We start from the raw sequence: 14,714 nt of genomic DNA on the forward strand, positions 1-14,714 counted from the left end.
GAGCCAGAGTGCATGTCTGGTGCGAGCATGATTACCAGGGCCTTCCTTCCACCATGGGCATGTGAGTACACACGTGTGTTAGTGTGGATGCCCCTGTGCACACATGTTCTTCCTACGCTGCTGAGCCCTTGCCTGGTGCCCGGCTCTGGCTGTGCAAGGCTCAAGGTCTTGAGAGGTCACGGACATTAGGGAAAGCCTGGGATGGCCCTCGGTGTCTCCATTTTAGATTGTGGGTCAGTGACCAGTCTGCCCAGTGGTGGGCCAGGGAATTGGAATCTCCTCGAGACAAACCCAAGACCCAGAGAGGGGAAATGATTTGCTGTGACTGGCACACGGCCAGGAAGGGCCAGGGTCTGGCTTGGAACCTTCGCTGTGAGGCCCAAACCTACTGTCTGGCCAGTTTAGTATAAAAAGAGAGAGCAGCTGGAGGACCCCAGCCCAGAGCCCAGGGAAGTGCTCCTACACCCTGATAACACACTCAGTGTGCCCTGACTCTTACAGGATCCCCCCGGCCTTCCACACGCTGTTCTCTCTTCCTGGAATGCCTTTCCAGCCCCTCACACAGACAGCGCCTATTTATCCTTCATTTTGGGGTAATGTGGGTTGGAATTCCTGCTCTAATATGGCCATTCAACCTTTCTAGGCCTCAGTTTTCTCATCTGCAAGATGGGCTGCTAGCACCTCTTCAGCAGGGCTGCAGGGAGAAGCCAAATGGGCCCCAGATGGAGAAACACCGGGTCCATGCAGTCGGGTGGGGGCTCCCACTGCCGCCATGCTGAGATGACGATTGCCACTCTGGGTGCCATCCACCAGCCTCAAAGGCCACATTCCCAAGCCCGTTTTGTTTTCATTTCTTCCACGAAGGAGGGTTACCCAAAAAGCAGATTCTAGAGAACTGAGGACTTGCTGCTAACACAGATGCCTATGCCAGTGCCGGGAGGGGGTCGGGAGGGGAGGGCTCCTGGCTCCTTTGTCTCCCCGAGAGGCAGCTCATGACTCAGGCTCCAGCTGCCTGTGGGAGGGAGGGGGCACCCAGGCTGAGGTCGCCAGGGAGCGGCATGAGTGGGGGGACGATGGAAGTGGTGCCGGGAGCTGGGGTGTAGCCTCCGGTCCCGCCGCACCTTCTCCCTGACCCTCCCCTCCCCTGCCTCGGAGTCACGCTCAGGACATCACAGCTGGAATTACCTGAATTACCCGCATTACTCTCCCCTTCAGGACCCTCCAAAGGCCCCAGTGAACATGCAAATCTGGAGCTGGCCACTAAGGACAGGGCTCAGCGGAGGCCACACAGCGCGTCCACCCACCTGGAACAGGCCCGCCCTGTCCCGCCGGCCTGCCCGGTCCTGGACAGGATTCTGAAGTCGGTTCCTAGCCCGGGGTGGGGGAGGCGTTTTGCGCTCCTCGACATAGACACTTCGCCCCAAAGTCGGGGCCATGCCCTGCATCCAAGGCCTCTCCTGGCACGGGACACACGTGAGGACGGGAGCCCCGCGTGAGCGTGGAGGTGCGGGGCTTGGAGAGGGCGCTGTGGGTCTCGGTCCCGCCGTTCACCAGGTCCCGCCCTTTCTCCTCGCCCCTCGGCCCGGAGCCCCCTCCTGCTACTTGCCCCGGCCCCGCCCCTTCCCTACTCCCTTGAGACTCGGCGTCCGTCAGCCCCTCCTCCCTCCCCGACCCCGCCCTCAGCCGCGCCTCTCGTCCTGGTCCCACCCTCTCCGTCCCGCAGCCCAGCTCTCCGAGCCAGGCGGCCGGCGGTCGAGGTGCCACCTGCTGGGCTGACCGCAGGAGTCGCGGAGAGAGACTTTCACCTGCCCTGGAGTCGCTGCCATCTTCCTAGATCCTAGACTCTCTGCAGCTCAAGGGAAGGAGGAGATGTTCAGAGGCCCTCTGGGCCCCGGGACCCCTGGGGCGTCCCCAGGGCAGCTTCCCCCCTGCAGAGCCCCGGGAAAGAGCTTGGGCTGGGAACGTGGGCATGTGTCTTCCTGGCTCCTCCCTGACCCTTTCTTCGCGTGACCCTGGGCAGTCGTTCCTACCCGGCCCTCACCCTCAGCGCCAGGTCAGGACCAGGCAGCTGGGGAGAGGGCACAGCTTGGAGAGAGGTCAGATTTCAGCCCTGAGTGAGGAAGAATGTGGCCTGAGCCACCCACAAAAGAGCAAATGGGAGTGAGCTCCCACCCTGTGCCAGAGGAGTGCCAGAAGGGTCCCGGAGGCTCTCAGAGGGAACGGGACAGGGAATGGTGAGACGCTAAATGGTGTGGCTGGAGAAGCACCTGGGTTCCCTGAGGATGGGTGCCCTTATGTGCCAAGAAGATTCTGAGCCTCACCTGGCACTCAGAGGCCATGGTGCCCAACCCTCTAGCTCCCCCTGCCCCTGTGGCCTGCTTCTTGACCCCTTCTGTGCCCTCTCCTCTGTACCTTTTTCCACAGTCCCTTGGGCCAGGAATGCCCATTCTCTGCTCCATTCCGGTAGGAAAATTGGGCAAGACTCAGGGCATACCTCCCACGGTCCAAAGCATGCTCTAGATGCTGGATTAATGACCTCCCTGTTTGGGGCATTCCCTGGGTCTGGCAGGGATTGCCAGCTTTGTCCCTGTGTCTCACTCCATCTCTCCCACTGCACTAGGACCTATTGGTGGGGCCTGAGGCCACCCTCCAGGTATCGCCCAGAATGGCCCTGGCACAGAGCGGGTGTGTTTGGATCTGGTGTGATCAGTGGGACAGTAAACGGATGAGCGGTGGGAGCGGTAACTGCCGAGACTGGAGCCTCAGACCAGCTCTGGGAAACTAGCTTTCCAGGAGAATTTCTGAGGGTTGGGGGCTCCGGGCAGGAAGTGTCTGCGTCCCAGGGAAGGATGGGATGGAGGCACTCCAGGATGAGGACCCGACTTGCCACACGACCTCTTTAATCTCGGACAGCTGGTTGGCCCTTGGGCTCCATTTAGAAGATGAGACGGGCTCAGAGAGATGCCACCAGCTTCTAAAGGCAAGGGCTGTGTGGGGCCATCCTTGCTGAGACAGCGGGAGGTAAGGGGTCAAGTCCTTCCTCCCTGGCCTCCCCAGCTGGGCCTCCCCACCCCCACCAGGAGCCCAGAGCCCAGGGCTGCTGGGCAGGAAGTGAAAAGTGCCTGCAGGAAGCCCCAGGAGGAACTGAGACTTGAGCCAACCCCGCCTCCACCTGCCTGGGCCCTGGGGACCCCGGGGAAACCAGACCCTCCTTCAGGAAAAACTGGCCAGAAACACAGGCTTGGGGGAGGGGCAGCTGGTTCCCACCCAACAAGCAGTTTTTCCAAAGTCTATCTTGGGTGCCTCTTACAGCCAAAAGAGACCAGTTGGGAAAGAAATCTTTGAGCAGTGATGTAAACAAGACGTAAAGCCTGGAATCAATCCCTGGGGTCAGCACTCCCAAGGAGGGCACCTGGGCCAATGACCTTCTGGACACGGACAGGAGCCTGGGTACGGCCCAGCTCCACCACTGCTTAGTGCAGCTTGGGCCAGATCCCTTCATCTCCCGGGCCTCGTTCTTCCCATCTGCAAAATGGGACATCTAATCCCTGTTCGTGGACATGAACAGAATTTAGATTTTCAGGAAATCAGATTTTCAGCAGATCAATTCAACCAACAGGGGCCCTAAAAAAACTCGGGCAAAGATTTATGTCGAGGAGGTACTCCTGCCTCACAGCTACAACAGCAAAAACCAAAAGCAACCAAAGGCTCAAGCGGAAAACTCTACAAATATTGAAAATCTTGTTTGCAAAGTATTTAAAGACAAGAGAAAACTCACCAAATATGGCCGCCAAGATATGAGTTTATGTAATTACAACCACATAGAGAACCCACCAGTTATGGGTCATTTCTCCATAGACTCCACCCTGGATCACTGTCGAACTTTCCAAAATGTCAACAAATCAGTTCTCGATTTTGTGTTTAGGTTTATTTATTTATTTTGAGAGAGAGACAGAGAGAGTGACTGGGGGAGGGCCAGAGAGAGAGGGTGAGAATTCCCAAGCATGCTGACAGCATGGAGCCCGGTGTGGGGCTTGAACCCATGAACTGTGAGATTGTGACCTGAGCAGAAACCAAGAGTCAGACACTTAACCGACTGAGCCACCCAGGCGTCCCTTTTTTTTTCTAATGAAAAAAACAAAACACAAAAACCTTTTTTAAAGCAAACAAAGACCCATGCCCTCCTCCAGGTGCTGTCATTAAGGTCAAATGCAGTAACTTCATGAAGACTCCTTAGAAAGCACTGCCCGGACAGAGAGCCAGGGACTGGAAGCCCCTGGGCGACTGGGGCCTGGGGGAGACTGGCCCCCTCTTTGCCCACCTCTCCCCCCGCCTCTGCTCCCGGTTCTTCTCCCAGGAAACTTGCTTCTTTCTGGGCCTCAATTTCTTCATCTATAAAATGGAGGGAGGTGGGGGTAAGGATTCTTTAAGGTTCTTTCCGGTTCTTCTCCTCTAAGGGCCATAAGCCCAGAGGAGCACTTTGCATCCAACCCCCCATTTTTCAGAAACGGAAACCGAGACCAGAGGGGAAGCTGGGGTTTGACTGGGACACAGCGGTGCCAGAGGTTTGCATGTCTGGACCCCAGAGGGGTTTTACGCACGTGTTTTACCTCCAGGGCCCGGTCCCCCACTGCGGTGGAAAAGGTGAGTGGGAGGTAGGAGTGGCCAGGAGGAACAGCTCAGACTCCCCGATCCCGAGCTGAAGGGGACTGGATGTCTGGGCCTGCTTCCCACCCTCCTGCCTCCCGCCAGCCACCTGACCTTACCCCAGCCACCTGGCAGCCTGCGGATAGGGGCACTTGGGATGCATTCAGGGAGGGAGTGGCTAGGAAGACTTCAGTGTGAGGGTCAGGGTCCTGGAGGCTCCAGACCATCTTCTGGGCTGAGAAGGGGGTGGGCAGGAAGGGTGAAGGTCTGCCGGGAAGGTCAGGGAGAGGTGGGCGGAAAGCATCTGATGCCTGCAACAGAGCATGGCCAAGGCTCTCCAGTGAGACACAATGGTACCCAAAACTCCGTCTTCTGACTCCTAGTCCACGCTTCTTGTGAGGGCGCTAAGCTGTGACAAGTCCCAAGGACTGTCCAATCCGGTCAGGAGTTTCTAACCCTGTGTTAGAGGGCCAGTAGGAGAGGCAGCACCTGACCAAGTGTAGCATGGTCTGCAACTAGAGGAGATGGTCTCAGCCTCGGGCCGCAGAGCAGGGGGCACTGCTGTCGGAGGAGCAATTCCCCTAGGACAACGGGTGATCCCAGGGGCTGGCATAGAATGGCCAAGTGACCCCAGCACTTGGGGCCTAGCTTGAGGAGGGTGGACCACAGACAGAGGGGAGCTCAAGGGGCATCAGGTCCGCTGGTTCAAGGCCACAGCCCTGCTCTGGCTTCTGAACAAAGGAACCTCTTGCAGGTTCTGGGCCTTTCCCTAGGCACAGCTGAGTGTGCCTTGAAGGCAGCTGGGACCCCAGGTGGGGTCTCTGGGGAGATTTTCGGCCGTGTGCCTTCATCATGAGTTTGCAGTCTAGCCCCAGAGGGGCTGTATACCTCCTCTCACGGTGCAAGCTGGGGGCTCTGGAAGCTGCTATGAGGGTGAAAAAGGCATCTTAGGTCCTAGAAGACTGGGCCAAGCGCAGGGTTGACCCTGGGGTACAGATACCCGAGAATCAGCGCAATCCAGGCTCTTTGTCAAAATCACCTTCTATTAAACCCTGAAGCAAACCCCTCAGTTGGTTACTCATTGCTGCCATTTGCATCAGCTTTAAAGCAGGACAGCTCCGAGAGCAAGTATTAAAGAAATACAACACCCAGCTACAAATTAAGCATCCTCCTACTCAGTCATTTTCCTAGATTCATTCTGGCTTACGGTGGCTTCCCTGCACTTAAAGAAAAACCTCCTACACAGAGTGCCCCAGCCACACAAAGGCACAGGAGCTCAGCCACCACCTTCGACGGCAGCCAGCGATGGTCTGGTTTTAAGCCACACGCTAACATGCCATACAACGCGCTGCCGTCTGAACTCTGCGGTCTGTAGTCTGTGGTTCTGCAGGGTTAGCTGGGGAGCAGCCAGGTTCCCAGAAAAGGGGCAGGTGGGCACTGCAGTCAAGAGCCGAATCCAACCTCCAGGCCCCTGGCTGACAGCTCACAGGGAGGACAGGGGTCGCTTCCTGCCCCCTCCGTCGCTACTGTTGCTCAGGGCCAGCAGTCTTGGTGGTCACCAGCTCAGTGGATCCCAGCTCTGTGGCTGGCACAGGGACGCTGTGGGCAGGTGGGGTGTTGGCTGGGTCTTCTCTGGGTGGAGGCCAGACGGGAGCTGTGGCATCAAGGGGTTTCGGGGGATGGATGATGACATCGTCCAGGGGCTCTGGTGTGGGGGGGGGGGGTGGGCAGGGAATGCAAGGTCAGGGTTGCATCACAGCCTTCCCCCCCCCCTCCCCCCGCCTCCGCTCCTGTTCTGGAAGCTCCAATGGAGAGATAAGTCATGAACTCCCCCCTGCAGGGGTGGGGAGGGGTGGCACGTGATGGGCCCTCAGGACAGGAAGCGCAGAGGGCGCTGGCAAAACGGGGAGCGCAGGGGGAAGGGAGAAGTGTGGGAGCCCTGTGTCTCTTGCTCAGAGGGCTCTGGGAGGCCACAGCTGTGTCCCTCACTCCGACTCAGCCTGAGGTCCTCAGAGCCCGCCCTGGTGCCCCGCGCACCCCCCCCACCTCCCCCTTTCCACGTTGCCCCGGGGTCCAGTCTCCCTCCCACTGCCCCCACTCCCGCAGAACTCACCGTGCGGGTGCGGGTCCGGGTCCCCCGGGGGAGCCGCCGCGCGCAGGCGCCGCCGCCGCCGCCACCTCCAGCTCAGCAGGCCCACCAGGACCAGGGCCAGCGCCAGCCCCAGCAGCGCGGGGGCGCCGAAGAGCAGCGCGGGCAGAGGCAGCGCGGCCTCGGCCTCGGTCTCGGCGGCGGCCCCCGCGCCCACCGACTCCTGCGGCTGCAGCGCGGTCCCCGGCGCCAGGCTGCCAGGCCCGGCTGCTGGCGGAGCGGACGGGGAGAGAGAGCAGGGGGCAGGGGGCAGGGACGGCCGGGGAGGGGGAGGGTCGGGAGGAGGCGAGGCTGGGCCGGGGAGGGGAGGGAGGGCCGGGCGGGGTGGACAGGGGAAGGGAAAGAGAGGGGGCGGTGAGGGCCACGTGGTGACCGCTGGTCCCCATCCAGGTCCCTGCTTACGGCCCCCCATCGACCCAGTCGCCCCCTCCCCACCCATCCTGGGGCAGATGGGGGCCGTGCCTGGGGCTCTGGCAGCGGTGGGGCAGCGGTAGCAGGAACCTCCTCCCCCTCCCCAGGGCTGCCCCGCTGACCAGCTGGCAGAGCGGGTCGACTCTTACCCGGTCTGGGTTCTGGCGTCCGGAGGAGCCTGCAGTCCACGCACTTTCGGACCAGAGGGTCAAAGCACTTGTCCGCCACACACTTGGTGGGGGCCGCCCCCTCCCTGCCCCGCAGGCTCCTGGCACCTCTCCTCTGGCTGCCCATGCTGCCTCGCACACAGCCGGGACTGAGTCTGGCTTCAGCAGCCAGAGGAGGAAACCGGGAGGGGCCCACCCACTGTGCCCCGCCCTCCCGCCTGCTGGGGTGGGACCACTCTCCGCCAGGGCCCCGAGGCCCTGCACCCCACACCTTCTCTTCTACCTGTGGTTCCTCCATTCAACCACTCAACCATCACCCCCAGATGCTGGGCGGGCCGCCCTCTGCTGGGCGCTGGGACCATGCTGGGCTCAGATGGGGGCCTTCTCTCGGACGGCAAAGGATGGGCCCCTGTAGTCAGGACACAGACCTCTGGGTGGCCTCCCCTGTCCTTCTCCCCAAGGCCAGCCCACAGCCCCAGACAATCCCCAACCCCCATGTCCCCCCCACCTCACCTGCCTCCTCTTCTGGGGGAACTTCCTGCTCTTCCAGGGCAGAGCGGGTTCAGTTCTTCGGATGTTAGGGAAAGACAGCGCCTCGCAGCAGCAGCAGCAGCAGCAGCAGACATGGAGAGAGAGGGAGGAGGCTTTGTAGAGAAGGTGATGAGGAGGAGGCGTTCGCCAGATGGAGGGGGGTCTAGGGGAGCATAACAGTGGACGGGCCCAGGGAGTGCTGGGTTAGAAGGCTGGGCCCTCAACTGAGGGCTAAGGAGCTTTGGCTGAGGGCACTGGGGAACCAACCATGCAGGACTTTAAGCAGAGAGTGTCATAGTCAGATCTGCGTGATAGTGGGGACCCTCTGGCTGGAGTAGAGAGCACAGTCAGGATAGGGGGAGGGTAGCCGAGGGTTCAAGGACAGACAGCTCCGTCTCCAGATCCTAGGCAGGAGAGAGATTCAGACCGACAGATGAACAGACAGACCAAGACCCCATGGGCAGCCTGCCCATCCCAACTCCTTTCCCCAGGGCTGTGTGTATCCTGGCCTGCTCGCCTCTGTGTCTCACGGAGGTCCCCTCTGTCTGTCTCTATTCTCCAGTGTTTGGGTTCCCCCACCTGTCATCCACAGCTCTCTCAGATTGAGCGTCAGACATACGCACAGGCCCCCTCTGCCTTCCTTGACACCTGCTGCCCCTTCCCTGGGGGCAGGGGCTGGCAGAGAGCCTCAGCACTGATTTGGTGGGCCATACCAGACCCCTAAGCACTCAGGTCTGGGGTGGGGGGCACAGAGGCAGGAATTACTGTCCAGGGGACAGGGCAAGGGCTTGGGGGCAGGAGTAGATCTTTAGCAGCTGCAAGGGTATAGGGAAAGCTTCCAGGCAGAGACTGGCAAGGGCAAAGGCAGAGAGAGGTGAGAGGGGACAGCATGGCCACTGCCCCAGGGGATGCTGCAGAAGGACTGGGGGGGGGGGGGGGAGGCAGATGGGCCAGGTCTCAGACCTCAGGCTCCTGGGCAGTGAGGAGCCCCAGGAGGTGCTGGAGTGAAAGGAGAGCTTCTCTGAACTCTGCTTTAGAAGGGGCCTTCTCTCTGGCTGCTGTAGAGTTGGAGACAGGACACTATGGACCAGGGAGGGGAACCATCTGGAAGCTGTTTAGGAGCTGGGAGTCCGGTTGGCTCAGTCGGTCGAGCATCCAACTCTTGATCTCAGGTCATGATCTCACGGGTTCAGGAGATTAAGCCCCACGGAGCCTGTTTGGGATTCTCTCCCTCTCTCTCTGCCCCTCCCCTGTGCTCTCTCTCTTCTCAAAATAAATTAAACTTTAAACAAATTTTAAAAACAGTAAAACTATAGAAGTTGTTTAGGAGCAAAGAGTGATGCTGTGGAGTGAGGCGAGAAAGGCTGGTCCCCAGGTTTCTGGCTCAAGGGACCCTGAGGACTCACGGACCCCTGAGTCGGCTGACCCCCAGGAGCCCTGGCCCACTGCCTCTCCGTCCCCTGCCCACGGGCCAGCAACTCCATGGCAGGAAGGTGTAGGCGGCAGGGCAGCTGCAAAGGAGAAGTGGGTCCGGGATGGTGGGTGTGGGTGCGAGTGTGGGTGTGCGCTGAGGGGGTGGGGGAGCCAGGGGCCTGGAGGGGAGCGGGGGCAGGGAGGTGGGGGCGGAATCCCCACCCTCATCACAGTGGTGCCGTTACTACCTTTCGCTCTCAGGACCGCAGAGCCCTTACATTGGACCCGGACGCCTCATTTAAACCTCACGCCTTCGGGCCGAGCGGACGGAGTCTTGTGGGAACCTGGCGTGAGGACCCCGTCCCTAGGAGAGGGTGGGCCGGTGGGGCCGGCCTGGGGCCACTTCCGTGAGCCACTTCTGCACAGGCCGCGTGGGCCTCTGTCTGTCTCACTGTGGCTGCACCGGCTCCAGCAGAAAGCACGGGAGGTGGTCTTCAGGGGCCCAAGCCAGAGAAGGACAGCGACCGTTCCCTCGGTGCCTCCTGTGTGCCCGGAGCACGTGCCCAGGACAAAGGGGTAACAGCGAGAAGCATGTGCGATCCAGGTCAGTGGCATGGGCAGGTGCCTGGCCCTGGACAAACCTCTTCACTCGTGGCTCCTGAAAGGGGAGGGGGCGGGAGGCCTTGAATCTCGACTCTGCAGTTAAGAGAAATTTCCCCAACAGACCAATGTGGTAAACATTAGGTTAAATCCTAACGTAGTCCTTATTTTGGTTTACACAGCTCTTCAGTCAAGATCAGGAATTTCTTTATTCAAGTCTTCTATGTCACTTCTTGACGGAGACGTGGTGTCCGAGAGAGGAGTTAGTTTCGCAAATCAATGTGGTTTTTGCAAATTTTTGTTCTTTTGATCATTTTTACTCACTTAAGATTTTTATTTAAAATCTTTTTCATGTTTATTTATTTTGAGAGAGAAAGAGACAGAGCACAAGCAGGGAGGGGGCAGAGAGAGAAAGAGAGAGAGACAGAGAGAGAGTCCCAAGCAGGCTCCTGTGCTGTCAGTGCACGTGGGGCACAATCTCACAAACCATGAGATCATGATCTGAGCCGAAATCAAGAGCCGAGCTGGGCACTTAGCCGACTGAGCCACCCAGGTGCCCCAAGATTTTTATTTATTTTTATTTACTTATTTAATAATCTCTGCACCCAACGTGGGGCTTGAACTCACAACCCCGAGATCAAGAGTCACATGCTCCACTGACTGAGCCAGCCAGGTGCCCTGATAGTTTTTACTTTAAATAATTTGATATCATCACCTCATACGTACTGAATAGAAAATAAGGGACTTTGTAGCTGAAAAAAGCCTACCTAATCGAATGTCTCTTAGTGTTCTCACGTTTTCGTTCACTGATGAATTGTTTAAAAAAATAATTAATTTGGGGTCAGGGAAAAAGGAGTCTCCAACGATCTTTGTCCCTCAAATTCCCCCCAAAACACCCTCCCAATGGCTCTGACACAGGCAGTATTATAATGTCCGTTTTCCAGACGGGGAACAGGGACTCTCGAGGGCAAAGGGATGACCCAGTGCGAACGGGGAGTCTGGACAGGGTCTGTGCCCACCCGACTGCGAAGCGTGGCCGGTGCCCTTCATGCGTCCGGGACAGGGTGGGGGAAATGAGGAAACTGCCAGTTGGGCCAGCTCAGTGTCAAGCTGGGGCAGTCCCTGGGGGACAGAGACGCCCGGCCCCCTAGATCTAGTTGTGAAAGTACGCGGAGACCCAGGATGCGTGTGCTCCTGACGTAAAAATTGCTTTCATTGTAATTCTGTAATACCTGAACACGTTCTCATGAAAAAACCCTCAAACAATACAGAAATCCGTGAGTAAGAAGGGGCCTTTCCCTGCTGTCCCCAGAGGGAGCCTGTGGACTTTTTCCTCCTATCCTGCCTTGCTCCTTTAAGTTCTCACGTAAGTTCCTGCAGAAGAGCGGGTATTGTGATTCATACAGGGGTCCGCAGTGTGAGCTGTTCTGTTGGCTTCCCTGCCCTCCTGGGCCCTGTGGGCTCTCCCCTTCGATTTCGTCACAGGAGCAGGAGCGGCCAGGGTCCCCGGGGTAGAGACTCCCTTTGCCTTTCTCGTGTGTTTAGCTCTGACAAACAGGACACTGCCAGAAAGTCCCTCTCCCTGGGGACAGCGGGAAGAATGTGGCTTTGGGCCTCTGGACACTAGGACAAGGGGTGGGAGAGGCAGAGGATGGATACAAAGTCCTTGTGGGGCTGGAGAGTCCCCGGCCCTTCTCCCCCTGACTCCAAGCTGTGCAAAGGGCGGCTACGCCCTTCCAGGAAGCAGTTACAAGATCCCTGCCCAGATTTTCAGACGCCCAAGCTGCCTGTCCTCCAGCCCTCATCCCCACCTCCATACATGCACACGTGCACACACACACGCGCAGTCTAACGCTCCTCGGGGTTGCTGGCCAGGGCAGCCCGTTCTCAGCATGGCCTGGAGATAGAGGACACGGCCCTCAAAGTGAGGTCAGAATGGAGACCCCAGCTCATTAGCATCACAGCCACAGGGAGTAGAGTCCCCATCTCCTGGGCTCCGGGCCAGCAGGTGGAAGGTGGAAGGCTGCTGTAAGGCAGGGGTGGGGTGGGGAGGTGAGAGAGCAGGGAGCCTCCCCAGCGGCTGCCTTCCCTCAGGCCTCATTCAAGGCACCAGGTGGGGACAAGGGCCGCTGGCTCTGGACCTCCTTCAGGTTTTTGGTCCCATATGAATGATGCACAGGCCGACTCCGTGAGCAGACACCTCCATTCGTTCACCAAATATTTACTGAGATTCACTATGTACCAGGCACTGTTCTACGTTCTGGGGGGACAACCGGGACAAAGCCTAAATGGTGAAACCGTACAGTGGGTAAGGGGCTGGGAAGTGCTGGGGAGACAGTTTCAGGAGGGAAGGGTGGCAGGGAGGGCCTGGGGGGGGGGGCCGGGAAGGCTTGCTGAGACCTTGGAACACAGGGATGGAGGGGAGAGTGACTCCCCCAGGATGTCTAGGGAGGAGCAGACGAGGCCCAGGGAACGGCACAGCAACCAGGAAAACGGCAGTGGCCAGTACCGACTAGTCACCTGCCTGGCCCTGTGCCCTGCATGAATCCACAGTGCTTGCCTCAACCCTGTAGGGGAAGTGGCATCGTGAATATCACTTTACAAAGAGGAAAGCAGGGTCAGAAGGATCAGGGACGAGCCAGGCAGCCCCCCGGTCCTGAGCTCTCACCACTGCTACCACGGCACACACATCTGTGGGGGGCCTCTCCTGGTCAGCAGGTGGGAGGAGGTCAGGTCCAGCCCTTGAGGAGCCTGTGGCTGAACACGGCAGAGGATGGTCAGGTTCTGGGAGCCCTCTGGGCCTGGCTCTGCAGGGCCGTTATATCGCCAGACCGGGCATCTGCCAAATGTTAGCTCCCAGGGATCCCCAAATGCCTTTGGCATTTCTTCTGATGTAAGAGCGCAGCCTCCAAGGAAGGCTGCCTTCCGTCCAGGTCAGGGGCACTGGGACAACCCACCCCGTCTCCCTTCCAGAGCTGGTCCTCAGCAGGGGAGGCTGAGGGAAGGAGGTTAAGCCAGCAGGTACCTCGGGCAAAGGGTGCCTTTCTGCCCGGGGGCCTGTCAGGTGGGCCTGGCCCAGCACCAGGTACGCGGGGGGAGGGGCAGGCTGTGGCAGGCCTTTATCTCAAGAACTCCCCAGGGCTCCCCTTGCCGCCCACACCCCTGGCACAACCAGCCTGTGGAGGGCACACACGGGGCAGGTGCAGCTGAGACTTACAAGAGCCTCAAGAGGCCGTGGGGACGGGAAGACAGGAAGTGAGCTGCCCTAGGTCACACTGCAGGTTGGCCACAGACCCCAAGTCAGTGAGACTGGGAGGCTGGGTCCTTTCCCACTGCATCACTTCCCCTCTGTGACCAGGGTCCCCTGTCTGAGCCCAGCCCCGGGGCCGCCCCTGCCTTTGCTCACTGAGGGGTGAAGGAGGCTCAGGTGCCACGTTGCAGAGCCCCCTCCTCGGCAGGGGTGGGAAACACCACCAGATCAGGGCCAGAACGCGCGGGCCTGGGCCATCTCCTACGGAGGGTGCGAGCTCCCTGGGGTGGGCCCCAGGAACAAAGAACCTGGGACCCGGAACAGGCCCCGCCCCTCTGAGAGCCTCAGATACCTCATCCATACAGCAGGGGCCCGACCCCCCCTCTTCCCTCCGCGTACTCAGACAGCATGGACGCGGCGGCTCGAGGTCCGGCACGAAGGCCTCTCCTCCAGGAGCCTCGGGCCGCCCACCCATTCAGACCGCCAGCCCACCCCCTGTAACCGCCTCCAACATGCCCACCTTGAGACCAAGGCCAGCCTGAGAGTGCTGACGTTTGCTTAAAGTCTTGTGTTTAAAATAACGGTTTCTCATGCTCAGTCCTGACACCGGCTGGGGAGAAAGGTGTTAATTAGCCTGATCTCATTCTACAGATAAGGAACCTGAGGCTCTCGGAGGGTAAGTGGCCTGCCCAAGGTCACGAGATCATAAGAAGCCAAGGGCAGCCTCTCCCGTCTCCCTCCACCGTGGTGATTCCAGGCACCACTGGGGCGTCAAGACTGGTTTTCCATCACTTCCCTTGATAGGACTGCCTCCCAGGCCGTATCCCTGGCCTCCAGACAGGGCCGAGCAGCCACACTCCCTGGTCGGGGGCAGCAGGCCTGGGAGGGCCGCTAACTGCTGGTTGGGAACTGGTTGCTCAGCTCTGCTGTGGGGCAGAGGCAGCCTCTGGCTCCTGGGCCCCTGCCAAGCCCGCTGGAGCTGACAGCAGTCGACAGCATCGTGTTCCCCCGGCACTTGGAAAGCTCTCAAGTCCTTGGCTGGAGTGTGATGCCACTTCTCTTGTTAAATGGCACCAGATGGCAAAGAAAACACGGCACAGAGACTCTAGAGAGAGAGAGAGAGAGAGAGAGAACGTGCCCCATGCTGGCTGGGGGGAGGCTAAGGGTTATGGGAGGACTTCCCCTTGTCTCCGATAAGGGACATGCTCAGCAGAGGCAGGCAGGCTGTATCCACACTGCCTTCCTCCCCTGCTTGGATACCATGCTCCATTAGCTCCCAAAGACCTGCCCGCCCTCCACCTGCTCCCCACGCTGCCCTGCAAAACCCCACCCTTTATGGCCCAGGCTACCAAGAAGGCTGGCTTTCCCTGGACCTCTGCCGATCCTGCCCATCTCCTCTGAGATCAACAACCACTTTTACTTCTCACCTTGGCCTCTTCCTTCAACCCTGGATGCGTCCACCTCAGCACAGAAGCTGGCCTGCCTTCCCCGACGCTGAGGAGCCCCTCGAGCGGGCCGCGGGCGTGTTGTGAGCCCCGTGCTTGAA

At 59.4% G+C, this 14,714-nt stretch overlaps 1 protein-coding gene across 2 annotated transcripts; it reads right to left on the bottom strand.

Moving 5' to 3' along the window:
- Positions 1 to 4,107: 4,107 nt before the first annotated feature.
- Positions 4,108 to 7,528, bottom strand: TNFRSF13C (TNF receptor superfamily member 13C). Of its 2 annotated transcripts, none has more exons than XM_042944678.1 (3): positions 7,357 to 7,528; positions 6,761 to 7,003; positions 4,108 to 6,352 (listed from the first exon to the last, which is right to left on the bottom strand). In XM_042944678.1, the coding sequence occupies exons 1-3, from the start codon at positions 7,499 to 7,501 to the stop codon at positions 6,171 to 6,173; spliced, it is 570 nt and encodes a 189-aa protein (XP_042800612.1). In that variant the 5' UTR covers positions 7,502 to 7,528; the 3' UTR covers positions 4,108 to 6,170. The 2 variants fall into 2 exon arrangements, with proteins under 2 accessions (XP_042800612.1, XP_042800611.1); XM_042944677.1 differs by having other exon boundaries at positions 6,761 to 7,006.
- Positions 7,529 to 14,714: the final 7,186 nt, after the last annotated feature.

This window comes from Panthera leo, chromosome B4 (assembly GCF_018350215.1).
Source record: "Panthera leo isolate Ple1 chromosome B4, P.leo_Ple1_pat1.1, whole genome shotgun sequence".
Taxonomy (NCBI): Eukaryota; Metazoa; Chordata; class Mammalia; order Carnivora; family Felidae; genus Panthera; species Panthera leo.